The following is a 24,319-nucleotide window of genomic DNA, read 5'->3' as shown; positions in this document are numbered from 1 at the left end:
ATAGTTTTTAATCATTGCATTATACATAGGGAAGCATTAGTAGTGAAGGAAATGCAAACTGATTTGCACAAAGTTTTGAAAGATGCAGTAAGTGTGATAACTTTATTAAAAGTAGGAGCTGAAATAGCAGACTTTCGCTATACTTTGTAATGAAATGAGATCTGCTTATGAAAAGCTTCTTTTATATACGAAAGTGAGGTGACTGTCCAGTGGTAAGTAGTGTTGCGACATCATTTTGACCTCAAATGTGAAGTTTTAGTATTTTTATCAGATAAAAATCAGAACCTCACTCAATTGTTTACAAATCAGAAATGGCACGGGAAAACTTAGTTCCCTTATTGACATATTTGAAAAACTTAATGATTTAAATTTAAGTCTTCAAGGGCAAGGAACAAATATATTAATATCCAGTGATAAAATAGAAGCCTTCAAAAAGAAGCTTAATCTTTGGAAAATTGAATTTAAGTGTAATAATACCGAAATGTTACCATGTTTTTCTGATTTTGTTCATAACAATAATATTGACATTTTACAATTTATGGATATCACTGCCACCCACCTAACAATGCTAATTAAGAATTTTAACAAATGATTTAATGTATCTCCAGAAAAAAAATTGCATTGGATTTGTGATCCATTTGCTTTTGAAATTTCTTCATGCCCCAAAATTACCATTCAGTAAAAGGAAGATCTTATCAACCTGTCTTCTGGCGAAGCATTACATGCTCATTTAAAGATTACAACTTGTGAAAAATTTTGGCTTTCTCTTCAAGATGAGTATCCAGAATTATCGAAAATGGCGATACAAACATTGCTATCTTTCGGGTCTACATATTTATGTGAGGTTGGTTTCTCAAGATAAAGCTATAAAAACAAAACAGCATTCCAGACTTAATCCAGACGATGACATGGGAGTAGCTATTTAAAATATTGCGCCAAATATGAACCAAATATTATCAGTTATCCAGGCTCATCCTTATCATTTGTGTTTTGTTTTGTAATTGTTAATTTTTTATTGTTTTGTAATCTTAGTTGAAGAATAAGATTTGTTGTTTTTGCTGTATTCAAATAAAATATTAAACAATTATTTTAATGTGCAAATTAAAAGGAAACAATTTTTTTATTCCTTTCTCAGTACTCGAATAAAGTTTTCTAATACAATTTATAAAATGCCACTTTTCTTCTCTAAAAATCTGGTCATCCTACCTCGGGTTTACACTGAGGAGTCGTGAGCAAAATAAGTTTGCATGCCACTGTGCTAGTCAACTACATTCCAGTAGGACTTCGGATTATTTTGTATGATAAGGCTATTTTGTATTGATGCAATATATCTTTGATAGTTCCTGAACAGAAGTTGTTTGACCTGTGTTCTTAATGCATTTTAAATCTTTCTTGTTTTAGGTGATCGCTGATGACCCCCCCCCCCCCTTTACCACGTGCTTGAGACTTTTTTTTAATAGCCATTTTGGGATCATGGGTATCTGCTACAAAACATCTTTGCAGAAATGCTGATAACTTGCCCCTGTAGGATGAATTCCTGAGGCACAATTCCAATGTACATAACCAGAATACCCTTTACACTGGAATTCATAGGCCTCCTCTGAGCACACCTTGAACTCTTTCATTATTTGTTTTAGGGATTATACCCACCATCCCATTTTCATCACCAGTAATGACCTTAGGAAGTAACTGTAGATCTCATCAAAGTATTTCTTGAAGCTCCTAATATACATTGACCTAATTCTGCTTTTCCTCGTCAATCAGTAGATTATGCAAGAATTTAGCAATCTATTACATGTTCATATCTTGCATTAAAATGATTTTGTGATCCAAATGAAATGAAATTAGCATTAGTAGAGGAATATGATGCAAGAAAGCAAACTTATTAGCATCAGCCAAAAAAAAAAAACAAACCCCTTCCTGTTTCATCCATCCATTCACTCCAAAAGTATGTCTAGTTCAGCCTTGACTTTATTTAAGCTAACTTCCACAACGACAGATGGAAATTTGTTCCAGCAATCAACCACCTGCTGGTTAAAGGCAAATTTACGCAAATCAATTCTATAATCGTATTTCCTCAATATGAATTTATGCCCCCTCAGGTGCAGAATCCGAGAAAGAATCCCATCAGCATTGAGCTTGCTCAAACCATTCAAAGCCTTATACACCTCAAATTCTCATCCCATTAGCCAAATCATAGATAGAGAGATGCTTTCATAAACACACTCACATTTCCAACCAATCTACTTGAGGATACATATCCCAAATGTTTGACACTGTCAACAGAAGCAAAGAAAGTTTTAACAAGTCATATGCTTCTACAGCAGTTTCTGCCTAATCAGAGGGGGGAAAAAAGAAAAAAAAAAAAGCCAAGTACTGTACATGTCTTTTCAAATCAATCATTTTCTGAAAATGACTTTACTTGACAGCATGTTATCTTCTGTATGGCATACCTAATAGTTTTGACATAAGCATCAAATAATCGAGACTACATCCTCGATTATTTGATAATCCCTCTTGCCATAAGCAAGAGGGATTATATTCCAAAACATGAAAAATGCAAGGGCAGAGTGAAAAATAATGCCTCTTACTTAGTTCATAACCTAAGCACTAGGTGCATAGTAAGCTCCAACTAGGTTCTCCAAGTAGAAACAGTTTCTAGTTAGTATGTGTGCAGCATAGAAATGCTCACACACTTGGAAAGAATTTTAAGCTTGCCTGTTATATAAAAAAATTGATACAGGTACTATAATAACACCATCAGGAGTGGTAGCCTATCACACACATTGATGATGCCAATGAGCACCAAAATAGTGTCTGTGTGGTAGCATCACATCACCATTAAGTAACATTATACATAATTAAATCTAGGGCATAAGCATCAAGCTATAAAACATCACTGTGTATGTCAGGCACAGCCTCTTTCTGTACACAGCTTTGAACAATACCAAGTAGCCTTGGTATTGCACTACTCTTTGACCATTTATTTAGAATAGTGCAATAGCAAGGCAACTCATGACGAAGTGCCTCCACAATAAAAGTTTGATGCACTAAGTAGTAAATCCAGTTTGCTCAAAGTTATGTATAGAAAGAGGCTATGGGCAACATGCATGTACAATAACATTATAATTTTCTTGAGAAGTGTTACTTATTAGTATTGCAATATAAGGCAACATGAAAGTTACTGTTTAAACAGATGCACCTTTGAACATGTGGTTCAAACAATGTACAGTTATTGCATTTCTGGTTAATATCTACACTGAATTTTTTGAGCTTGTCCACTGTCTCTCAGTGAACAAGCAAAAAAACACAAGTAAGGTCTGGCAAAACAATAATGCTGCTTCAAAAACACAAACTCACTGTGGCCATGCAACATTGGCACTCCAGCAAACCATGTTTTTTTTTTTTTTTTTTTTGTTCCCAAAGCTTAAAGAACATCTCTGAGGCAGCAGATATGACTCCAAGAAGTTAAACAGCCATGAAGAGATCGCTGGCCTCTCAACCAAAAGAATTTTACTTTAACAACGTACATACTTAAGTATGTATGTTGCATAAAAACTTAAGTGCTGAATGAAATGTATTGAGTTATGTGTGACATGTGTATAAAAATGACACAAAAAATTATACATTTTTAGATGCAAGTATGTTCATCTTTTTAATTTATTCTGCCTTTTGATTCCTCCAAAATCTGTGCAATACCAGGCATTGCAAATCACTCTTGCACTAAAAATTAACATATGATGCCAAAATAATAAATAAATAAGAACAGAGGGAATAATGTTATTCTTATGAATTAAGTGTATTTAGTAATAAAAAATTCATATACATTCACCAAATGTTGCATAATCCAGCTCATGAATATGCATAAAAAGACTGACATGTTCAGAGCTGCCATTTTTAAATTTTTATCATCTCACATAAAAACACTGATGCATTTTCAGTTCTGAAAAGATTGCAAATTCGAAATGGCAGGGCAAAAGACAATTATGTTTAAAAAAAAAAATGTGATCATGTTTAAGTGATCATCTTAAACATTAGTATAAAAGGAAAGTTACTTGCTGGACTACTACACTGGTAGCATTTTCTAATAAGTTGACTGGCAAACATTGATAGCCAATCTGGCTCTGGTTTTCAGGTACTTGTGATGTGAGGTATATTGGATTGAAGAGCCATATTTAGATTTTCTGGAAAAATTTAAAAGACAATTTTAAAGGAAATATGCAATTGCTTTATTCAAGCTAGAAGAAAGGAATTAACAGCCTTTCCAATAAGAAATAATAACATGCCCAGAGTTATGAACTTTCTTGGCACGTTTAGGATTGCTTTTACAAAAAAGTTTGCAATTCAGAAGGGTTTTTCCTTGAGAAGTTCATTAATTTATCTTAATGAATTTATTTAACTGATTAAGGTATTTTAATTTAATTAATAATAACAATTAATCTTCAAATCACCAACTGAATTCTGATATGAATCAGTGCTAGTGATTGCTTGTTATACTTTTCAACTTGATAACTCTGAAAAGTGCTAATGTGGCTTTTCCCACCACATCTAACTTTAAATAGACTTGTCAGAAGTTTCCACTGTTTTTCTACAAGTATTATATGATCACAAACTGCAAAACTGTACAGTACACAATGCAGACATGTTACTATTTTCAGAATGTACACTACATGGAAAATCTTATGTATATGTCAACCATAGGGTATTGTTAATTGTTAGCTTCACACCACAAACAACAACAAAACCAAAGTTAAAAGCTACACTAGCGTTAAGCCAAAAATCATATCTGTTACTCTGTCAATGATAAATCACTATTTAAGCAAAAGAAATACCATGATGCACAGTATTCATTAAGAGCATGAGTGAGTATGCGCTATCAGTTGCCAATTACAACCAACAGTAATTAATTACCAGAAGATTTTTAAAAATCAATCTTTTTTTTTTTTTTTGCCTCTGTTTTTATGACCACTAGATTCAGTAGCACTTCTATATTAATATGATAGCATACCTACTCTTTCTCAGACAACATACATAGGGAGCCAAATGAGAAAGGTTTGTCAAGAAAGGATGGTTACAGAATAGACATGTGAAAATTTGCTTTCAACAAGAGAGATAGAGAGAGAGAGATTGTTAGAATAAATGTCCATCTGGAGTTGTGAAAGTGGTTATTCTGAACAAATTTAAGGATTACACAAATTATTAGACAGATGGATAGATGAGATAGTAAGCTTTTTTTTTTTTTTTTTTTTGCTAATTCTGTATAAGCTTGTTTCCTTGCATCATATGCCACTTCTAATACTAATATAAGTTAAGTATATATTTTAGACATTTTCTAAGGTTATATCAAGTATTAGAGACACAGTCAGAAGGTGGAACATCTTCATCCAAACATGGTTAAACATCTAAAGAAATTCAACGTCTTAACTACATCAGTACAGTGCAACTTCTCTATAGTTGAAATTATAAATGACATGTATAAATTCCAGTGAACTTCAAAAACTTATGTAATTAAATCTAAACAATAAATAATGTTCATTAAAGATATTTAAAGTATAGGTAGTTCTCGACTTTACGAGTTAATTTGTTCCTAGTGCGCACTCATAAAGCGGGAATTATATCCATAGACATAATGTTAAAAATAGGGGTTACGTTCTCACAGTGAAATTAGTTTATGTTTAAACAACGATTGATTTAACCAAAGAAATTAAAACGTAGCCTGTAAAATCAAGCAAATTATAATAATAAAGAAATTATTTATGACTTACAAATTTTAAAGAATGTTTATTCTTCATCATCGACTAAATGCACACTCTTTGATCACTTATTATTGGCTCGGCACTCGTTGGTTTGTTGCACAAGGAGGAGTCTTCTTCAGAAATGCTTCAAGAGGTGTTTGTTTCCAAGATAATCTTCTATTTTCTTTATAAATTTCAATAGATGCATAAGCATTTTTTAACGGAATGCACAAATTGAAACTAACACAATTTGCATGGAGTAACAAGTTTACGAAGTTAAAAAAGGAATGAAGAGAAGATTCTGAAAATTTATTTGTTTTTTATACAACTGAAGATTTTAGTAAAGGGGAAACACATTTCACCATAATAATGCAAAAAACCACACAATTCCACCTGTTGGTATTTTCGCAAATACCAACATAACATCGAGTATGTTCACCCATTTATAATTGCTTGCAGTAACAGAAAAGCCCAATAAACCGGAAAATGCAAATTTTTTTTGTTTTATGGTCGTGACCTCCAGAAATGTGCTTTAGAAAATTGTCACAAAGGCATTCAAAATTGGTTCTTATAACAAAACATATAATAATGATGAAAGTGTAATGCATTTTAATGATTTGAACTAGTAACTAATACAATTTGCACTATGAAAGCAACCTTTTAGAGTTATATAGCAAAAATTTCAACTTCCGAGGTCATGGAACTAATTATCAAAAAACAATGTGTTATTGGGTTCACATTACGGTATTTTCACAATATGGTGTCTCTGCAACGGATTAATATCGTAAAGCTGGGTACACTATATTGTATAGCTATGCACGTTGTTTGAAATGCGGTATTTATGAATGTTTAACATTCATTTTTTGGCAATTAATGTTCATATTTTCGATTTTGTTGATATGAAAAAAAAAAAAAAACTTGTAAAGCAAGAACTGCCTGTAATCTTTTTAGCCAAAAATGACAAATCATATCATAACATTTATATTACTTAATAAAGTTATTACTATTGTTTTTTTGAATGATTCGTTTTCAATCTTGCTAAGTTTTTTCAATGCCATATTACTACAATTATCAAGCTATGTGTATGATGTAATAACTAGTAACCTGATGAATGGATATCATCAATATAAGCAACAAATGTACAAATTAAGATCTGTTATAATAAGAATCAACAAAATAAAAAAAACCTTCATACTGCATATATATACAACTTAAATAAGTTCAAGGCAGAACTAGACAAGCATTTGAAGTGAATGGATGGATGAAATGGGAAGGGTTTTTTTTTTTTTTTTTTTTTTATTTGGCTGATGCTATATAAGCTTGCTTTCTTGCATCATATGTCTCTACAATGGTAAGGCACATGTATGCATGTGCCTTACACTTTCCACAAGTACAACATTAAAATAAACAGCAGCTTCATCACTGACAATTGTTATTATCAATGATGAAACTGCTGTTTCATCATTATTAAGAGAATAAGTTGCCTTATTCTCTGTTACACATAACAGAAAATAAGACATCTGGGTGCACAGCAATGAATTTTCTGTTATAGGCTGGTTCTGTAGGTTGAATTTTTTTCTTTTCTTTTTTATGTCCTATTTGTTTATAAAGAAACCTAGAAAAATTGTGTGTCAAATTCCAATGCAGTTATTATTTAAGAAAATTAGAAAGAAAAAAAACCTATTTTTAAAAAATGATAAAAAAAAGCACAACCTCCCAATTATCCTCCTGAAGAAGAAGAAAGTTCTTTCTCACATTTTCTTGAAAATATTCATTTTCATAACGTTCATTTCCAAATCCATTTCTCTTTGTGGCAATATCCACTGGAAGGTCCAGAAAAAGAACCAAGTCTGGTCTCGGTAATCCAACATCTGGCTGTTTGCACCATGATATTTCCAGTTCCTAAGTATTAAATAGTATAATCAATACACATTACATAAAAATATATAAATATTTGAACACAAAAGACATGAAATTACTTTTATGTAGAATTAATTACAGTGTGAGGCATATACTTTTTTTCTCTTCTTATTCATTGTGCATTGAATAACAATGCACCCATCATACATATGCATAACCTCAAACTTTTGACTTACAAAATTGTGGAGATTATGTATTTGGATATTTTACTCCCCCCCACACACACAAAAAAAGGAAGGAGTTTTTCTCAAAACACCAAACCTATTTTTCAGAAAAATAGGTTGTTTTTAAAATCCAAGCTACATTAGAAATTAAACTTCACCAGCAAAATACACAATTTATATTAAAATACAGTCACGGGACTGTTTACCAGTACAGTGCATTTTTAGATATTAGCTTACCTAACGTTTTTCTGTCTATGGATTTCTGTTTGGATTGTATGTTAGACATCAAGTGATTATGATTGATACTGTAACAGACTTTTCACATCTTCAGAAATGTTGACTCTACTTTGTTTATGACAATGGCACTGATGCTCAGACTTGGCTGCTATTTCCAAAATGCACCACCAAAGGACATTTACAAAACTATACCAGAAAGAGAAGATCCGAATTCAGTTTATTTTCTTCAAAATGGTTGAATATTCTCTGACATTCAACACTGCTATGAGGAATTATTAAAATGCCAAGAATGACAGGATAATTTGTTATATTTCATGCTTGCTTGCGCACTTGTCAGTTCTCCAACCAAGGAGTACACAACAAGTCTTTCTTCTTTCACAATAACATCTGAAAGGTTCTTGCAATGAAACTGACAGAACTGATCTGCAAAATATCTATTTCTTTACCTTCAATTATACTGGTACCTTTTTTTTTCTGCAAAATTGATTCATTTTGATTTGGTTAAAAAAAAAAAAAAAAACTTGCTCTCTGAAAAGTGTCAATGGATGATAAATCAGTTCTCCAAATATGATTATATTAAAATTAAATTAAAAGCACACATACACTTATACATTAAATTAAAGGCACAGACTACAGTGAGGAAGACGATAGTGTTGCATATCTAGTTAACATAGTGTCGAGCACAGAGGCACCACCTGCTTTAAAAACTTTGTTTTATGAACCCAATGATATCAATCCCGAATTTCAATTTTATCTCAGTAAAATGAAAGACATTACTCTTAAATTTAACCTTAAAAGAAATTTGAAACGAACAATATTGGAAGACTTCTTTAGTAATGAAATTATTTTTCTTGTGAATTATTTATATAGTGCATAAATATATCGAATAAACTGTTAATCATGAGCTACCATTATTCATTGTTGTTTTTATCCCATTTTTCATAAGTACAGTGTATATCTGTTGTCGGTGCACAATAAATGTGGTGAGTAACAAAAGCAACATATAGCTACAATAATGGACATAATGAGTAACAGTAATAATGAGCGATATTCTTTGGTCCCTTGGATCTTGTTATAACCAAGTTTGACTATAAATAATTTTGTTCAGATACTATAGAAGTGATTTTATAATGAGAGCAACGTCAATTAACACCAAATTTGAGAGAGTCTACAAGGCTTATGTGGGAAAGGGGGTGTCACAGCTTGGCCTGCTCTAATTGGTAAAGCAAATGTATTTAACAGAAACGGTGCTTCTTGAGTGGAAAAGGCACAAAAATCTTTGCAGGGATCATAGAGGAAGCCTCGGTGTCTACAAAAAAAATGGTGCGTGTGCCAAGGTAGCTGGTTTTATGTGAAACATCCTTGGCTTGAAAGAGGTTAGTGAAATCCAAGCCAATAGCATAATTACCCATTTGAATGGCTACAATTGAATGACAGCTGCAGGAAGTATGATTTGTTCAACACTTCAAGAGAAATGTGGAAGACAACGAACTTTACCAGGCTGTCTGGTATCCACATAAACTGATGGAAATATAGACCAGGTAAGGACATCAATTAGAAGTGATTGTCGTTTAAGAATTAAAATGGTTGTATCAAAACTCAATATGGACAAAGAAACAGCTACAAATTTTAATTGAAAATTTAGGCATGATCATGGTTGGTTGCTCCATCAAGATGCTACTCCAGCAACACAATGTGCTCTCTGTTTGCTAATTTCTGGCCAAAAAAAAATCTATGTATGAAGGTGAACCCTACTCACCAGACCTAGCCCCTTGTGACTTTGTTCTCTTCCCTAAACTAAAAAGTGTACAGCCACTTCCCGACTTACGTAAGGGTTGCATCCCGCAGAACTCTACGTAAGTCGAATTTTGCGTAGGTTAGAATTTCCCTAAATGCTTATGCAGCACTCACAACTATGAACACTGAATTTGATTGAAGCAAAAAAAAGAAATGTTCAACGAACATGTAAATAGAATTATTTATTCAATTTTTTTTATTTTATGTGCAGGAAAAATTACAAAAGTGTACAAAATTATAAAATTACAAAAAGAGAGAGGAGATAGACGTAACGTCAGCAAGTTTTACCTTTTGAGCATCATTGCCAGAATTAACTCTCCAGCTGATAAGTACAGCACTGCAGAAGTTGAGGGCTGTGGAGATTTAGAAGGTGTTTTTCCCAATACATCACAAAATTTCTCTGCAGCTGCAGAATCAACACTGGCAACTTCACTACACACTTTAATGTTTTGGAAACCAGCGCGATTCTTGAACCTATTAAACCACCCATTGCTTGCCACAAACTTGGCTTGGAGTTTGCCATACTTATCCTTAATGTCTTCATAAATACTTCTTGCTTTTGCTTGAATGGCCATTGGACTCAGGGGCACTTGCTTCTGAATCTGATTTTCTATCCATATTATTAATAGCTTTTCCATCTTCGATATAGCACCTGAACACTGTTTTGTGGTCACTGTTGATCCTTTGACATGTTCTTTTAAATGCACGCCGTCTTTAAAATAGTATTCATTGTTGAAGCAGCGAGACCTAATTCCTGTGCAATAGATGACAAACTTTGTTCTGCTTCATACTTCTTAATCATTTTCATTTCTAAATCAATTTTGTTTAGTTTTCTAGCCCTGCCACCACTTGCACTTTCTGTTGGTCCCTTTCCCTTCACCATTGTAATGAGTAAATAGGAAAGAAGAGAAGATTCTGAAAATTTATTTGTTTCTTATATGATTGAAGATTTCAGTGAAGAGGAACACATTTCCCCTAATAACACCGTAACATAAAACCCACAGAATTCCAGCTATTGGTATTATTTTTGTTATTCTTTTTCAGAGGAGGGTCGTCGATTTTCTATAGTGGTTTGGGAAAAAAAAAATTGCTGAAGGTGAATTCGTTAGACTGAAATTGGCTGATTTACTCCAACGAAACTAGATCTTTGCATTGTTTTCCATGCATTTTATTTCAGGGCAGGAGGCAGAGGGTTGTGATAAATGGTTATTCCTCAGATTGGGTTGATGTAAGAAGTGAGGTTCCCCAAGGATCAGTATTAGGACCACTCTTGTTTTTGATTTTCATAAATGACATCAATGAAGGGATAGAGGGCGTGATGTCTAAATTTGCAGATGATATATTGGTAGAATAGTTAATGATCACTGCCAAGCAGCACGATCGGGTTTACTACCCATTTATAATAGATTGCGCTAAGAGAAAAGCCCAATAAACCCGAAAGTGCAAACTGTTTTTATTGTTTTATGGTAGTGACCTCCAGAAATGTGCTTTAGAAAAATATCACACAGTCATTCCAAAATTGATTTTTATATCGGAACATATGATAACAATGAAAGTGTAGTGCAATTTCCATTGTAAAAATGACCTTTTAAAGAGATAAGCAGCTTAGTTATATAGTGAAAATTACAATTTCCGAGGTCTTGGAACAAATTACAGGAAAAAAAGAAAAGAAAAAAAAAAAAGTGTTATTGGGTTCACATTATGATATTTTCACAATACCTCCATTTATTCCTATGGGATGCAAAATACGTTTCCACGATTTTTTTTAAATTTGCACCGGCCGGCAAAAACTTACATAAAGTTGAATTCTGTAAGCCAGGGAGTGCCTGTACTAAAGGGAACTCATTTTCAGCCCACCAAAGACATTCAGAAAAAAATTACCGAAGTGTTGAAAGGGCTTACAGATGATGACTTCCATAAATTTTTCTGTGCTTGGAAGAAACGTATGGAACAATATGTGCAAGCCCAAGGCAATTATTTTGAAGGGAATAACTTGTACAGTATGAAATATTTCATTATATTTATTTTATTTTATCAGTCTCATTATTTATTAGAATCTACCAGATGGAAACCATTATGGTTGAGAAAAACAGTTGAAAGTCATCATGTTTTAATTCAGTGATATATTTTAGAATATTTTAAAGATTTAAAAACATAAGCTCTACATTTTATTTATACAAAACATTTACATTTTTTATATATTTTTATGTAACCAGTAATTAAAGGAACTAAAGAATTTTTGAAATACAGTTTGGTTGGGATTTTATAGAATTCATCATATATTGTATTTTGTTATTTCACTATTTGGAAACATATTACTGAACATCGTGCCTGAGAAAGATTATTTCATCAATGATAAACGATGAGAAATAAACATACAGCAAGCATATATGACAGTATTACATTCACTGTAATACTGTCATATATGCTTGCTATAAAAATCGATATAAAAATCTATTTTTGCATTTCTTTTTATGCAGCGCAATGTTATCCTAATGACTATTTGTTTGCAATGTTTGATTACCTTTCCTGCCACTTGAAAATGAAAAATCACATCTACAGAAAAAACAGTGCTACCTTTTTCAGATATTTTACATTACATGGAAATTTATGTACTTCTTCAGTATCTTACTGAAGGACATTACTAATTAGTTTTGAACACACACACACACACACACACACACACACACACACACACACACACACACACACACACACACACACACACACACACACACACACACACACACAAAAAGAGCAGGAGAAAAAAAAACTGATGAATGCTGTGGACTTGTGTAACAGGGAACAAGGCACAATGCAGAGAACAAAGTAACAAGTTTTCCATGTTTCACACACTACACAACCCTGATGGTGAATTCGTTTAATACAAATATGCAGAAATTCACAAAATGTTTAAAAATTCCGAATTTAACAGTAAAGCAAGTTTTACTATTTTTTTTTGAAAAAGATGGAGAAAAACTATATTACAAAAGCAAGACAGCAAAAGGGATCAATTTAACAGTGTGCTCTTAAAAGCTCTTTCCTAGTGTTTGTGTTCATGTTTAGTCTACATGCCAGTATGTTGTTGTTGTTTTTTTGGAGCATTAGCAACTAAGGCCATATTGCTCCGGGATATGCGGTGGTCATTCCTTGACCTTTCCGCATCTTCCATATTTGGTGGTGACGGGCTCGAACCCCAGTCTAATCAAGAAGCATGTGATACGCACTACTGCTCCTTCCCACCTGGCTATGGAGGCGCACATGCCAGTATGTGTTTACAACCGTAGGTAAATGTATCCATAATACATGAATTATGGATACATTTACCTATAGTTGTAAACACATACTGGCATGTAGACTAAACATGAACACAAACACTAGCAAACAGCTTTTAAGAGCACACTGTCAAATTTGATAAATTCACGTTCAGTGGGTCTGTAATTTGAAATAAAAAAAAAAGCTGCACATTGAACAATAACGAACTTGACAATCCCCCCCCCCCCACACACACACACACAAAACACTAGCCAACAACTGATTTTCAGAAACTTTCCTAACTAAATCAGAATAATTAGTGGATATGAGTAGTGTTAATAAGTAACAAAGGAAGGCCGAATTACCTTACTGAGTCCTTTGCATACTACGTCTAGATCAAGGAGCACTTTAAAATATAAAACAATAAAAGTAGCACACAAAAGTAAGAAAATCAGAGATTCAAAGGAGTTTTGCTTGCTTGATCAATGAGAGATGGTCAGCATCTGTGGCCAAGACTCCAAGGATTTCTGGAACCTTTTTTTTTTTGCTCCTCACTATTCATTTCTTTAATGAACAGTATCATCTACAACTTTGCGTAGGAAATGTTTCTATATAAATGGAGTGCACCAATATTCCACACACCTGCTACTGGTTAATAATACTGGTGAGTTACACTAAGCTAAAACATGATGGCAACCATAATGCAAGTACCCATTTATACTTGGTGCTGTATTATTACTTTTTTTTTTTTTTTCTATATTATTTCTACTCATGGCAACAGTAAATGAGGTGAAACTGTCAACTCTCAAACAGAATGGACCTTAACTTGAAAGAGAGCACTTTCATCTATTCATATTAGAAAAATAAACATGCCAGTTAAGCACCCATTGCTGCACATTGACAGTACTTTATGAAAACTGTTAAGAATAGGTTAATTTTCTCGGATCAGCTGAGTAAGCAGTGCAGACACAGAACAATGTGAATACACAACATCATTCTACAAACGAAGGTACACTGAAAGGACAGAATTCATGGATTCATGGGACACTCGATTCCTGGGCAAAGTGACGCTGTCACTCCTCTAGCTAGTGGATGAACCCACCGCTTGGTAGGTATATAGGTACAACTGCATTCACGTAGACAGTAATTCATGATGTCAGTATGGATAAACATTGTGAGTTAACCGACTTTGAAAGAGGGATGATAGTGGGTGTCCGATGCATGGGTCACTCTATCGCAAAGGCGGTACAGAAATTGCACCATCCCTGTTTGATAGTATCAGGAGTGTATCGGGAATACGCAATTTCCGGAATAACATCTCATTGTGGACAGCGCTGCGAGTGGAGAAAGGTGGTGGATGAACGTGGCCGGCGACGTCTGTTTCGCATTATTTCAGCCAACCGGAGAGCGACAGTGGCACAAATCACTGCCAACTTCAACGAGGGAGGTGCCAGAAACATCTCCACCGAGACCATCAGCAATCATTAGCTGCAATAGGTTATGGGAGCCGCCGACCCACAAGAGTTCCATTGCTAACACCATGACACAGGACTCTACACCTCAACTGGGCAAAAGAACATCGGCACTGGACCTTGAATGATTGGGATGGGTCTCCCGGTTCGATGAGTCCTGTTTCCAGTTATTTTGAGCAGACAGGAGTGTGCATATCTGGCAGAAACCACACAAAGCTATGCATCTGTCATGTCGACAAGGAACTGTTCAGGCAAATGGACGGTCAGTAATGGTCTAGGGAGTGTTCAACTGGCACGTGTTGGGATCTCTGGTACGTCTAAACCAGGGATCACCAAACTATGGTCCATGAAAGAATTTTATCCAGCCTGTGGATATCTCAATTAGATCATAAAAATTAATGTTTAATTAGATCACAATAAAATTTATGAAAAACACATTTTACAGATTTTAACATTCGTCAGTTGATTAAAAGTGCTGACACCTCTGTGTTGTCAGCTTAGTCTTGTCATATATTAATTCTGTTATTTCCAGTCAAAGCTATTCTTTGAAACATTGTTAAAATAATCCGTTAATCTTGACCCTGTCATTAAATAGCAAAAGGCGTTAGAGATGGTAATTAGGGATTTTCTAATCTCTTGCCAGCCTGGACACCAACCCTGATGTTCAGAGCATAGGAGCAAAGGTCACCCTAGGCTTCTACTACACAAAAATCCCAGATCCAGGATAAAATCTGGCACCAGCAGCATGGTCTGATGATTGGTCATTGGTAAGATCCTGAACCAGCCTGCACGTGAACCTTGATGTTCAGAATATGGGAGCAAAGGTCTCCCCCTATGGCTTCTACTATACAAGGACCCCAGATCCAGGATAAAAACACGACAATATCCTATTGGTTAATGGAGTTAATTCCTCTGTTATAAATTAACTGCTGGCAGCCTGGATGCACATAAAAAGTTTCTGGTAGCATCGGCAGGTATGAATTTAATCTCTTTGCATTACCTTAGATTTCCTGTTTTCTATTGTAACAGCAATTCAAAACTTAATACTTTAGAATTGTAATTTGCAAATTGTAATATTGGTAATTGCAATCGTATTATCGATAATTGCAACTGTAATATCCTAAAATATTCAAATTTCTAGCCCTTTCTGTTCTCCCCACAGCATGGTCTGATGATGGGTATTCAGTAAAATACCCGAAACTTCACCTATTAAACTATTATAATGAATAATATAGTTTTATATTATAATAATTTAGTTTATTAGGCAAACAGCCTAATAAACTATATTAATTTCATGTAATATAAGAGTGATATGAATATAATAATAACCTTTATGTTAAAATATTTCATAAAATAGACGAGTATTCATAAACGAGTATTTTTTTTTAAATTCCAGTGACCCCATAAAAATCATATCGAAGTTGATGTCGAAAAAATAAGTTGATGTTGAGTTTTGCATTTTTAATGAGTGGTGGCCAGTTAATTACTTTTTTGGCAGTGCTCAATGATACTTGCACATGTCTTGTTTGCAATAAAGCCTTGTCGGTGTTCAAGGAATATAATGTGAAACATCACACCACAAAACATGCCCCAAATTATGATAAATTTCAAGGAGCTTTGTGGTAGAAAAAACTTGAAGGACTAACCGAAACCTTTCCCAATGTCAATAACAGAAGATTAGAACTTTTACTCGTCAAAATTTATCTGCAGTTAGAGCCAGTTTTCGAGCCTTCCAAATCACTGCCGAAGAAGGAAGGGCCTTTACGGATGGAGAATTTGTAAAACGAATGTTTGACAATTGCAGAAGTATGCCCTGAGAAAGTAAAGAATTCTGTGTCTAAGAATATCTTCATCAACTGTAATGAGATGAACTGAAGATTTAGGAGATGATGTTCAAAATCAACTCTTAGAAAAAGTTCATGAATTCACACATTTTTCGATAGCAATTGATGAGTGTGAAGATACAAGCCATACAGTTCAATTACTAATTTATATCCAAGGTGTAAATCAAAATTTTGCAGTAACTGAAGAGCTAGTTGCATTAAAAAGCTTGAGAGATAACAACAGGTGAAAATATTTTTGAGTGTGTTAGACAATTGACGGCCTCAAATTGAATTGGGATTTGCTATCAGCAGTTATGGCAGATGGCTCTAAAAATATGGTTAGTACTAAAATTGGGTTAATGGGTCAGCTTCATAAATATCTTGAGAGTAAAAATATTAGAAAACCAATGCAATTTCATTGTATAATTCACCAGCAGTCTTTGTGCAGAAAATGTTTGGGCATAGATTTAGTAATGTCAACTGTTAATATCAACAGTAAATTTTATTTGCAAGACTGGTCTGAATCATTGGCAATTCAAATATTTTCTCAAAACTATTGAAGATGAATACAATGATTTGTTGTACTACACTGAAGTACAATGGCTGAGTTGCGGTAACATGTTGAAGCAATTTTTTGAACTTAGGATCGAAATAGATCTTTTATTAACGAAAAATTTAAACCTGTTCTGGAACTGTCAGATCTCAAATGGTTGTGGAACCTTGCCTTTTTAACAGATATGTGAACACATGAATTTTCTTAATATGAAACTACAAGGACGAGACAAACTTGTCAATGAATTGTATTATAATGTCAAAGCATTTGAAACAAAACTGGAATTATTTAAAAGTCAACTACTTTGGAAAATTTTTCACATTTTCTATGTTGCGATAATTTATCTAAAAATATGCCTAGTTGTAATTTTTCAACTGAAAATTTTGTTCAAAACATCAGTTTGTTGCAGGAAAATTTTGCAACTAGATTTTCTGATTTTAAAAATAATTCAAAAGGTGTTTGAACTTTTTCAAAACAATGTTGATGAGAATTTACAATTAGATTTGGTAGATCTTCAATAGTTGGGTTTTATTGGCGCCTTAGCAACTAATGCTATAATGCGATCTTCAATAGTAGTAGTGGTATGTGATGCAAGAAAGCAAGTGTATGAGCTTATGCAGCATCAGCCAAAAAAAAAAAAAAAATCACAATATTCCCTCCAAATACCTGCCCAGTTCCTCCTTAAATTTATTTAGTCTATCAACTTCCACAATGACAGATGGAAGTTTGTTCCAGCAATTAACCACCCACTGGCTAAAGGCAAATTTCCACACATCTATTCTACATCTGTCTTTTCTTAATTTGAATTTATGCCCCCTTAGGTTTGTAATCTGAACAAGTGGAAGGATCCCATCAGAATTCAGCGTGCTCAACCCATTCAAGGCCTTATACACCTCAATCAGATCACTGTGCAGGGGCCTAGTCTCCAGCCACTGCAATTTGCAGAACTTAAACCTCTTGGTAGGAGGATCCCTTCATTCCCCCTCACCAATCTTGTTGCCCTTCTCTGTACATGCTCAAGCAAATCTACATCCTTCCTAAAATGAGGCCTCCAGACCTGTACCAATGCCTTATACAGAGGGACAATCACCTCCTTTTCCCCACTAGCAAAATTCCTATATATCATTGACAAAACCCCGTGACCTGCCCTGGCAGCCTGTCTGCATTGCTCAAAAAACTTCATATCTGACTGCACAATTACTCCCAGATCTTTTACCACACAGTTGGTACTCTGGAGTTACTTATACCCATATACAGTACTTTGCATTTGTTAAGGTTAAACTTCAGGTGCCACTTCTTAGCCCATCTGCCCAAATTTTCTAGATCCTGTTGCAGAAGCACACTGCCATTACTGTCATTAACAAACCTGGTAACCTTTGTATCATCTGCAAACTTCGACACTAAGCCTGATATACCTTCATCAATATCACTGATAAATATACAAAACAACTGTGGACCCAACACCAAACCCTGTGGGACTCCACTAATAACATTAGTCCAAGAAGAGCAGCACCCACTGATTACCACCCTCTGTCTTCTCCCACTCAACCATCCTTTTATCCATTGTAGCAACTTATCCTTAATACCATTCTGCTCCAATTTGTACAATAGTCTTCCATGCACAACAGTGTCACAAGCTTTCCTGAAATCCAAATATATGATATCAAAATTATTTTTTGTGTCCAGTTCCTTTGTAACCACATCATATTATCCTATCAAATTTGTCAGACAAGACTTTCCTTTAACAAACTCACGCTGTGTCTGAATTATTGCTGCAGTCTTGTCTAGATGATCCTGCAATGCATCTTTAACCAGTGACTCCATTATTTTACCCGGAACAGAAGTTAAACTAACTGGTCTGTAATTACTCGTGTCACCCTTCGATTCCCCTTTGTGAATTGGGGATACATTTGCACATCTCCAGTCCGTGGGGACCTCTCCTGAATCCAAGGACGCTCTCATAATTATGACTAAGGGTTTGCTTAGTATATCAATCTAATGATATACTGAATACAATATTTAAAAATGAAAATCTAATTCAATTTTATTCAACATTATCTCAGTCAGATTATACAAAAATTTTGTAAGGTTACATCAATTTTCTGAAGTATATGTAAGCAGATTTCAAAAATGAAATATGTAAAATCAAAAATACAATCATGTCTAACTGACTTGCATTTACATGACCTTTTAAGAATTGGAACTACAGTAAGTCTCCGACATATGTAAGAGATATGTTCTAGGATTTATTTGCAAGTCGAGTTTTACGTAACTCAGGAATGACTAATAAAATATTGCTACGATATCCCTGATATGCAAATATTACAAAAACCACATATCTTCAGAAGAATGAAGAAAAATAGTTAATTTTAAATTAATTAGTTATATATTTTCTAGATATTAGTTATATATATAGAAAAATAGTTATATATTTTTAATTAGTTCAATTAAAAACTTTATCTGGGAATAGTGGTGAAGAAGCTGGAGTGGCACATAAGAAAAGAAAACACAAACGGAAGGAAAAACACACGTAATTGTACTGTAAAAACTGATATGTATTTCATAGCCTTGGTTATTATACACTGGTGTTCAAAGAAAGTGCATCACCCCTTAAAATTGTAATTGTCGTCCAAATAACGAAGTATATGGCAATATTTATTACAGATTGCATCAGATAAGATTGACACATGTTGGTGATAACATAAAATTGTAGTCATTCCTTGATTATGTCAGGATGGAGAGTTATGTGCATGCAGTTGTAGTCACGAAGAAAGAGTGCTATTGTTGCTTTACGTGAGGAAGGATGTTCTTCCCATCATATTGCTTATAGTGTGTCTTGTAATCAGTCGACAGTGGGTAGATTTTTTTCCAAACTCAAGAATACTGGTTCTGCTGATAGAAAAAAAGGAACCGGACAAAAATGAGTCTCTACGCCAAAACAGGACCATCTTTTGAAGCTCTTATGCTTTAAAAACCGTAAAACTTCTTCGTCTAAGCTGAAAAGAGGATGGGAAGAACATACAGAAGTGGTAGCAAGTGCAGTAACAGTCAAAAGACACCTCTTCAAAAATGGACTTGTAGCCCATCGTCCTAAGAAGAAGCCCCTCCTCACACAAAAAATAAAAAAGACCTGATTAATTTGGTGTAAAAAGCATGTCAAATGAACCCCTGAGCAGTGGAAGTCAGTTATTTTCTCGGATAAGAAGAAATTCAACCTGCGTGGCTCTGATGAGAGACAAACGATTCCCCATAGACATGGTGAAGAATACCACCCAGACTGTATACAGTGAAATTCCCTACCAGCCAAATGATATGAGGGTGCGTTTCGTATCACGGAGTAGGTCACCTGCAGTTTATAAAAGGTTCCATAAATGCCAATGGATACCTAGCTATATTGAAAGGCAAATTGCTGCGAACCATTAGAGACCATTTCAACCTGCCAAGTAACTGTATCTGCCCTTGTCATAGGGCGAAAGGTGTAAGTAGGCACTTCTGTAGTTACTTCAGCTTCATTTCCGCATTATAGGTTCAACAGAAATGTGTTTACATTTGTTACAGGTGAAAAAATGGTTGGAAGAACGGTCCATTACAACTCTTAGCTGGCCAGGAAACAGCCCGGACTTGAATCCTATAGAGAACTGTTGGCATCGTGTGGAATTTGCAGTTGCCAGAAAGAAATCAAAGATCCTTCATGAACTTCAGGAAGCTATAATTCCGTGTTTGGAACCACAAACTATCAGTTGATTATCTTCAGAAATTGATCTTGTCAATGCCTCAACGGTGTGCTGCTGTCATCAGGTCCACGGCGGTTCAACTAAATATTAGTTTCCACCTGGTGAACTTTTCATTTTGTTTTCCATTAAAATGATAAACTGAAGCAAACTGAGAGCTTCTGATAACATTTCAGCCATAATTATATGGCTGAAATTTCATGTTTACCAAAACTGTTGTATAAAGGTTGCAAGTGCTCATTTTGGAATATTTTGAGAGCACCTGTCAAATATTACTTAGCTTTGCCTTAACTATTAATAAATATCTTTTGTTTAACTATTAATAAATATCTTTTGTTTAACTATTAATAAATATCTTTTGTTTAACTATTAATAAATATCTTTTGTTTAACTATTAATAAATATCTTTTGTTTGTTTTGTTTACATTTCTATTTGTGATATTAGTCAATGTAACATACCATTGCGAAAAAGGGTTAGAAATGTGAAATTCCTATGCACTTTCTTTGAACACCAGTGTAGTTGACTTCGTTGGTGCCCATCCTTTCACTGCTTCTTGTATTCTGTCTTTGTCCTTTATTATTGTGTTCACTGTTGACACTGACAAATCTATATTCTGTGTGATACTTTTTAATGTTTGACCATTTCCACACATCTTCATTATTTTAATTTTCTGATCCAAATCAATTGCTTTCCTTTTCTTGGTAGATTTACTAGTATGGCTATCACTTATTCTCTTAGTCGGCACCGTGATAACAGTCAAAATGAAATATGTAAAGAAAAGGTGGAAACACACTATTATCACTTCACGCGAGCTTACATTTTACTAAAACAATGAAAAGCAGTTTCCATTTTATTGGGCTTTTCTGTTAATGCAATCCATTATAAACAGGTAGTAAACTAGATCTTATTGCATTTGCAATAATATTGATAGCTGGAATTATGTGGATTTTTACGTTATTATGGTGAAATGTATGTCACCTTCACTGTGCATGTTCGTTGTTATTGATTGCTTATTATTATTTTTTTATTTACTGTTTTAAATTTTGCAATTCTAAAAAAAAAAAAAAAAAAAAATTTGAAAAAAAATTTGTAACTGGGGCTACATAAGTCAAGGATTTACTGTAGTAGTTTAAAACAAGATATTACGAAACTTAGTCGCACTCTACAACCACATTCATTGCAGTACTTAGTTTTGTTGTATTACTAACTGTATTTTTGTGATTAGTACAATAAATAAGTAATAATTAAAATTTGAAATAAACAAATTGGTATATTTTATATTACATATCCATCGATTAATTTTTGAATCTGTAGATATAGGTAGGTATAAAATTTGTTTCTCTACATAACATTAAAGTTATACAAGGAATGTAGTTTTCAGTAATTAGGAATTTTCTCCAGCCGTCAAAATATTCCAAAAATTCATACATGGCCTGCTTCTCTAAAAGTTTGAGGACCCCTGGTCTAGATGCATCTATGAACGGTCCAGGTTACGTGTCCATACTTTAGCATTAGCATTAGTAGAGGCATTTGATGCAAGAAAGCAAGCTTATGCAGCATCAGCCAAAAAAAAAAAAAAAAAAAAAAACCACTTCCACTTCACCCCTCTGTTCGTTCAAAATACCTGTCCAGCTGAGCCTTAAACTTATTTAGGCTATCAACCTCCACCACAAGGGATGGAAGTCTGTTCCACCAACCAACCACTCGCTGGCTAAAGGCAAATTTCCGCACGTCTATCCTACATCTGTCTTTCCTCAATTTGAATTTATGCCCTCTCAGGTGATTATTCTGAGCTAGAGGAAGAATCCCATCAGCATTGAGCATGCTTAAACCATTCAAGGCTTTATACACCTCTATCAGATCACCTCGCTGGTGCCTAGTCTCCAGACACTGTAATTTGCAAAACTTAAGCCTTTCTTCGTAAGAGCACCCCTTTGTTCCATTCACTAATCTTGTTGCCCTTCTCTGTACTCGTTCCAGCAGCTCTACATCCTTCTTGAAATGAGGCCTCCAGACCTGTATACAGTACTCTAGGTGTGGCCTGACCATCGCCTTATACAATGGAATAATCACCTCCTTATCCCTGCTGGAAAAATTCCTGTATATCATTGACAATACTCCATGAGCTACTCTTGCAGCCCGTCTGCACTGCTCAGGGAACTTCATATCTGCCTGCACAACCACCCCCAAGTCCCTTTCATTCTCTACCACTGTCAGTGTTGTACCATAGAGTTGATACGTTGCTCTGGGGTTGCTGTTTCCCATGTGTAGTACTTTACATTTGTCAATGTTAAACTTCATTTGCCACCTCTCAGCCCATCTGCTCAACCTTTCCAGATCCTGTTGCAGAAGCATAGTGTCAGTAGTGTCCTTGACAACCCTGCCAACCTTTGTATCGTCTGTCTGCAAACTTGGACATTAATCCCGATATACCATCATCAATATCATTTATAAATACAGAAAACAATAATGGACCCAACACTGAGCCCTGAGGGACTCCACTAATAACATCAGTCCACGATGAGCAGTGTCCATTGATTACCACTCTCTGTCTTCTCCCCCTCAACCACCCCTTTATCCATAGCAGCAATTTGCCTCCAATGTCACACTGCTCCAATTTGTGTAGCAGTCTTCCATGTGCAACAGTATCAAAAGCCTTTCTAAGATCCAAGTATATAATATCAAAGTTATTCCCTGCATCCAGTTCTTTTGTGACTGCATCATAGTATCCAATCAAGTTGGTCAGGCAAGACTTCCCCTTAACAAAACCATGCTGTGTCTGAGCTATAACTGAAGTCTTGTCTAAATGATCCTGCAGTGCGTCTTTAACCAGTGCCTCCATTAATTTTCCTGGAACAGAAGTCAAGCTCACAGGTCTATAATTACTTGTGTCAGCCTTTGATCCTCCTTTGTGAATTGGGGTCACATTTGCACATTTCCAGTCTATGGGTACCTCCCCTGAGTCCAAGGAAGCTCTCATAATTATGGCTAAGGGTTTGCTTACTTCCTTTGCTGCCTCCTTTAATATAACTGGATAGATCCCATCCACCCCGGGTGCCTTTCTTGTGTTTATCTTCAACAGTTTCTCCTCCACTTTACTCCCAGTTATTTCAAGATTCTGTAACTTACTGCTAGAGTTGAATACACCTCTGGCATTCCCCTCGCTGAATAACTCCTCATGTGTGAATGTCGATGCAAAATATTCATTTAGTTTGTTAGCCACCTGAGCAGGATCATCAACAGTTGACCCATCAATATCAAGTGGACCAATCTGATTCATCCCTTTCCTTCTAGAGTTTACATAAGTAAAGAACTCTTTGCTGTTTTTCTTTGCATCCCTTGCCAAGGATTTCTCGTAATCTGCCTTCGCCTGCCTAACCTCCTTTGTAACTTGGTTGCATATCAACTTGTATCTATCATAGGCTTCTGTGTCATGTGTTAATTTGTAAGTATCCCATGCATTTTTCTTCTCTGCCATATGCCTCATTAGTTCATCTGACATCCATTTTGGCCTAAACCTTGAACAATATTTCTTAGTTGGTATGTAAAGCCTAGTAGCTTCCAAGATAAGTTCTTTGAATGCTTCCCATTTTGAATTTGCTGTTGGTAACATCATCAGTTGGTCCCACTG

The 24,319-nt window shown here is 34.8% G+C and overlaps 1 protein-coding gene across 1 annotated transcript in view; it reads right to left on the bottom strand.

Moving 5' to 3' along the window:
- The window catches only part of LOC150076272 (thymidylate kinase), a 119,823-nt gene that overhangs the window by 11,981 nt on the left and 83,523 nt on the right, over nucleotides 1-24,319 (bottom strand). The window contains exon 5 of the mRNA XM_090387464.1: nucleotides 7,449-7,637. Within this exon, the coding sequence (XP_090243590.1) occupies nucleotides 7,449-7,637 (189 nt within the window). The remainder of the gene's footprint in view (nucleotides 1-7,448; nucleotides 7,638-24,319) is intronic.

The sequence above is a fragment of the Mastigoproctus giganteus genome, chromosome 13 (genome assembly GCF_048544385.1).
Source record: "Mastigoproctus giganteus isolate SK-2022 chromosome 13, ASM4854438v1, whole genome shotgun sequence".
NCBI lineage: Eukaryota > Metazoa > Arthropoda > Arachnida > Uropygi > Thelyphonidae > Mastigoproctus > Mastigoproctus giganteus.
This window is presented reverse-complemented; position numbering and strand designations above follow the sequence as displayed.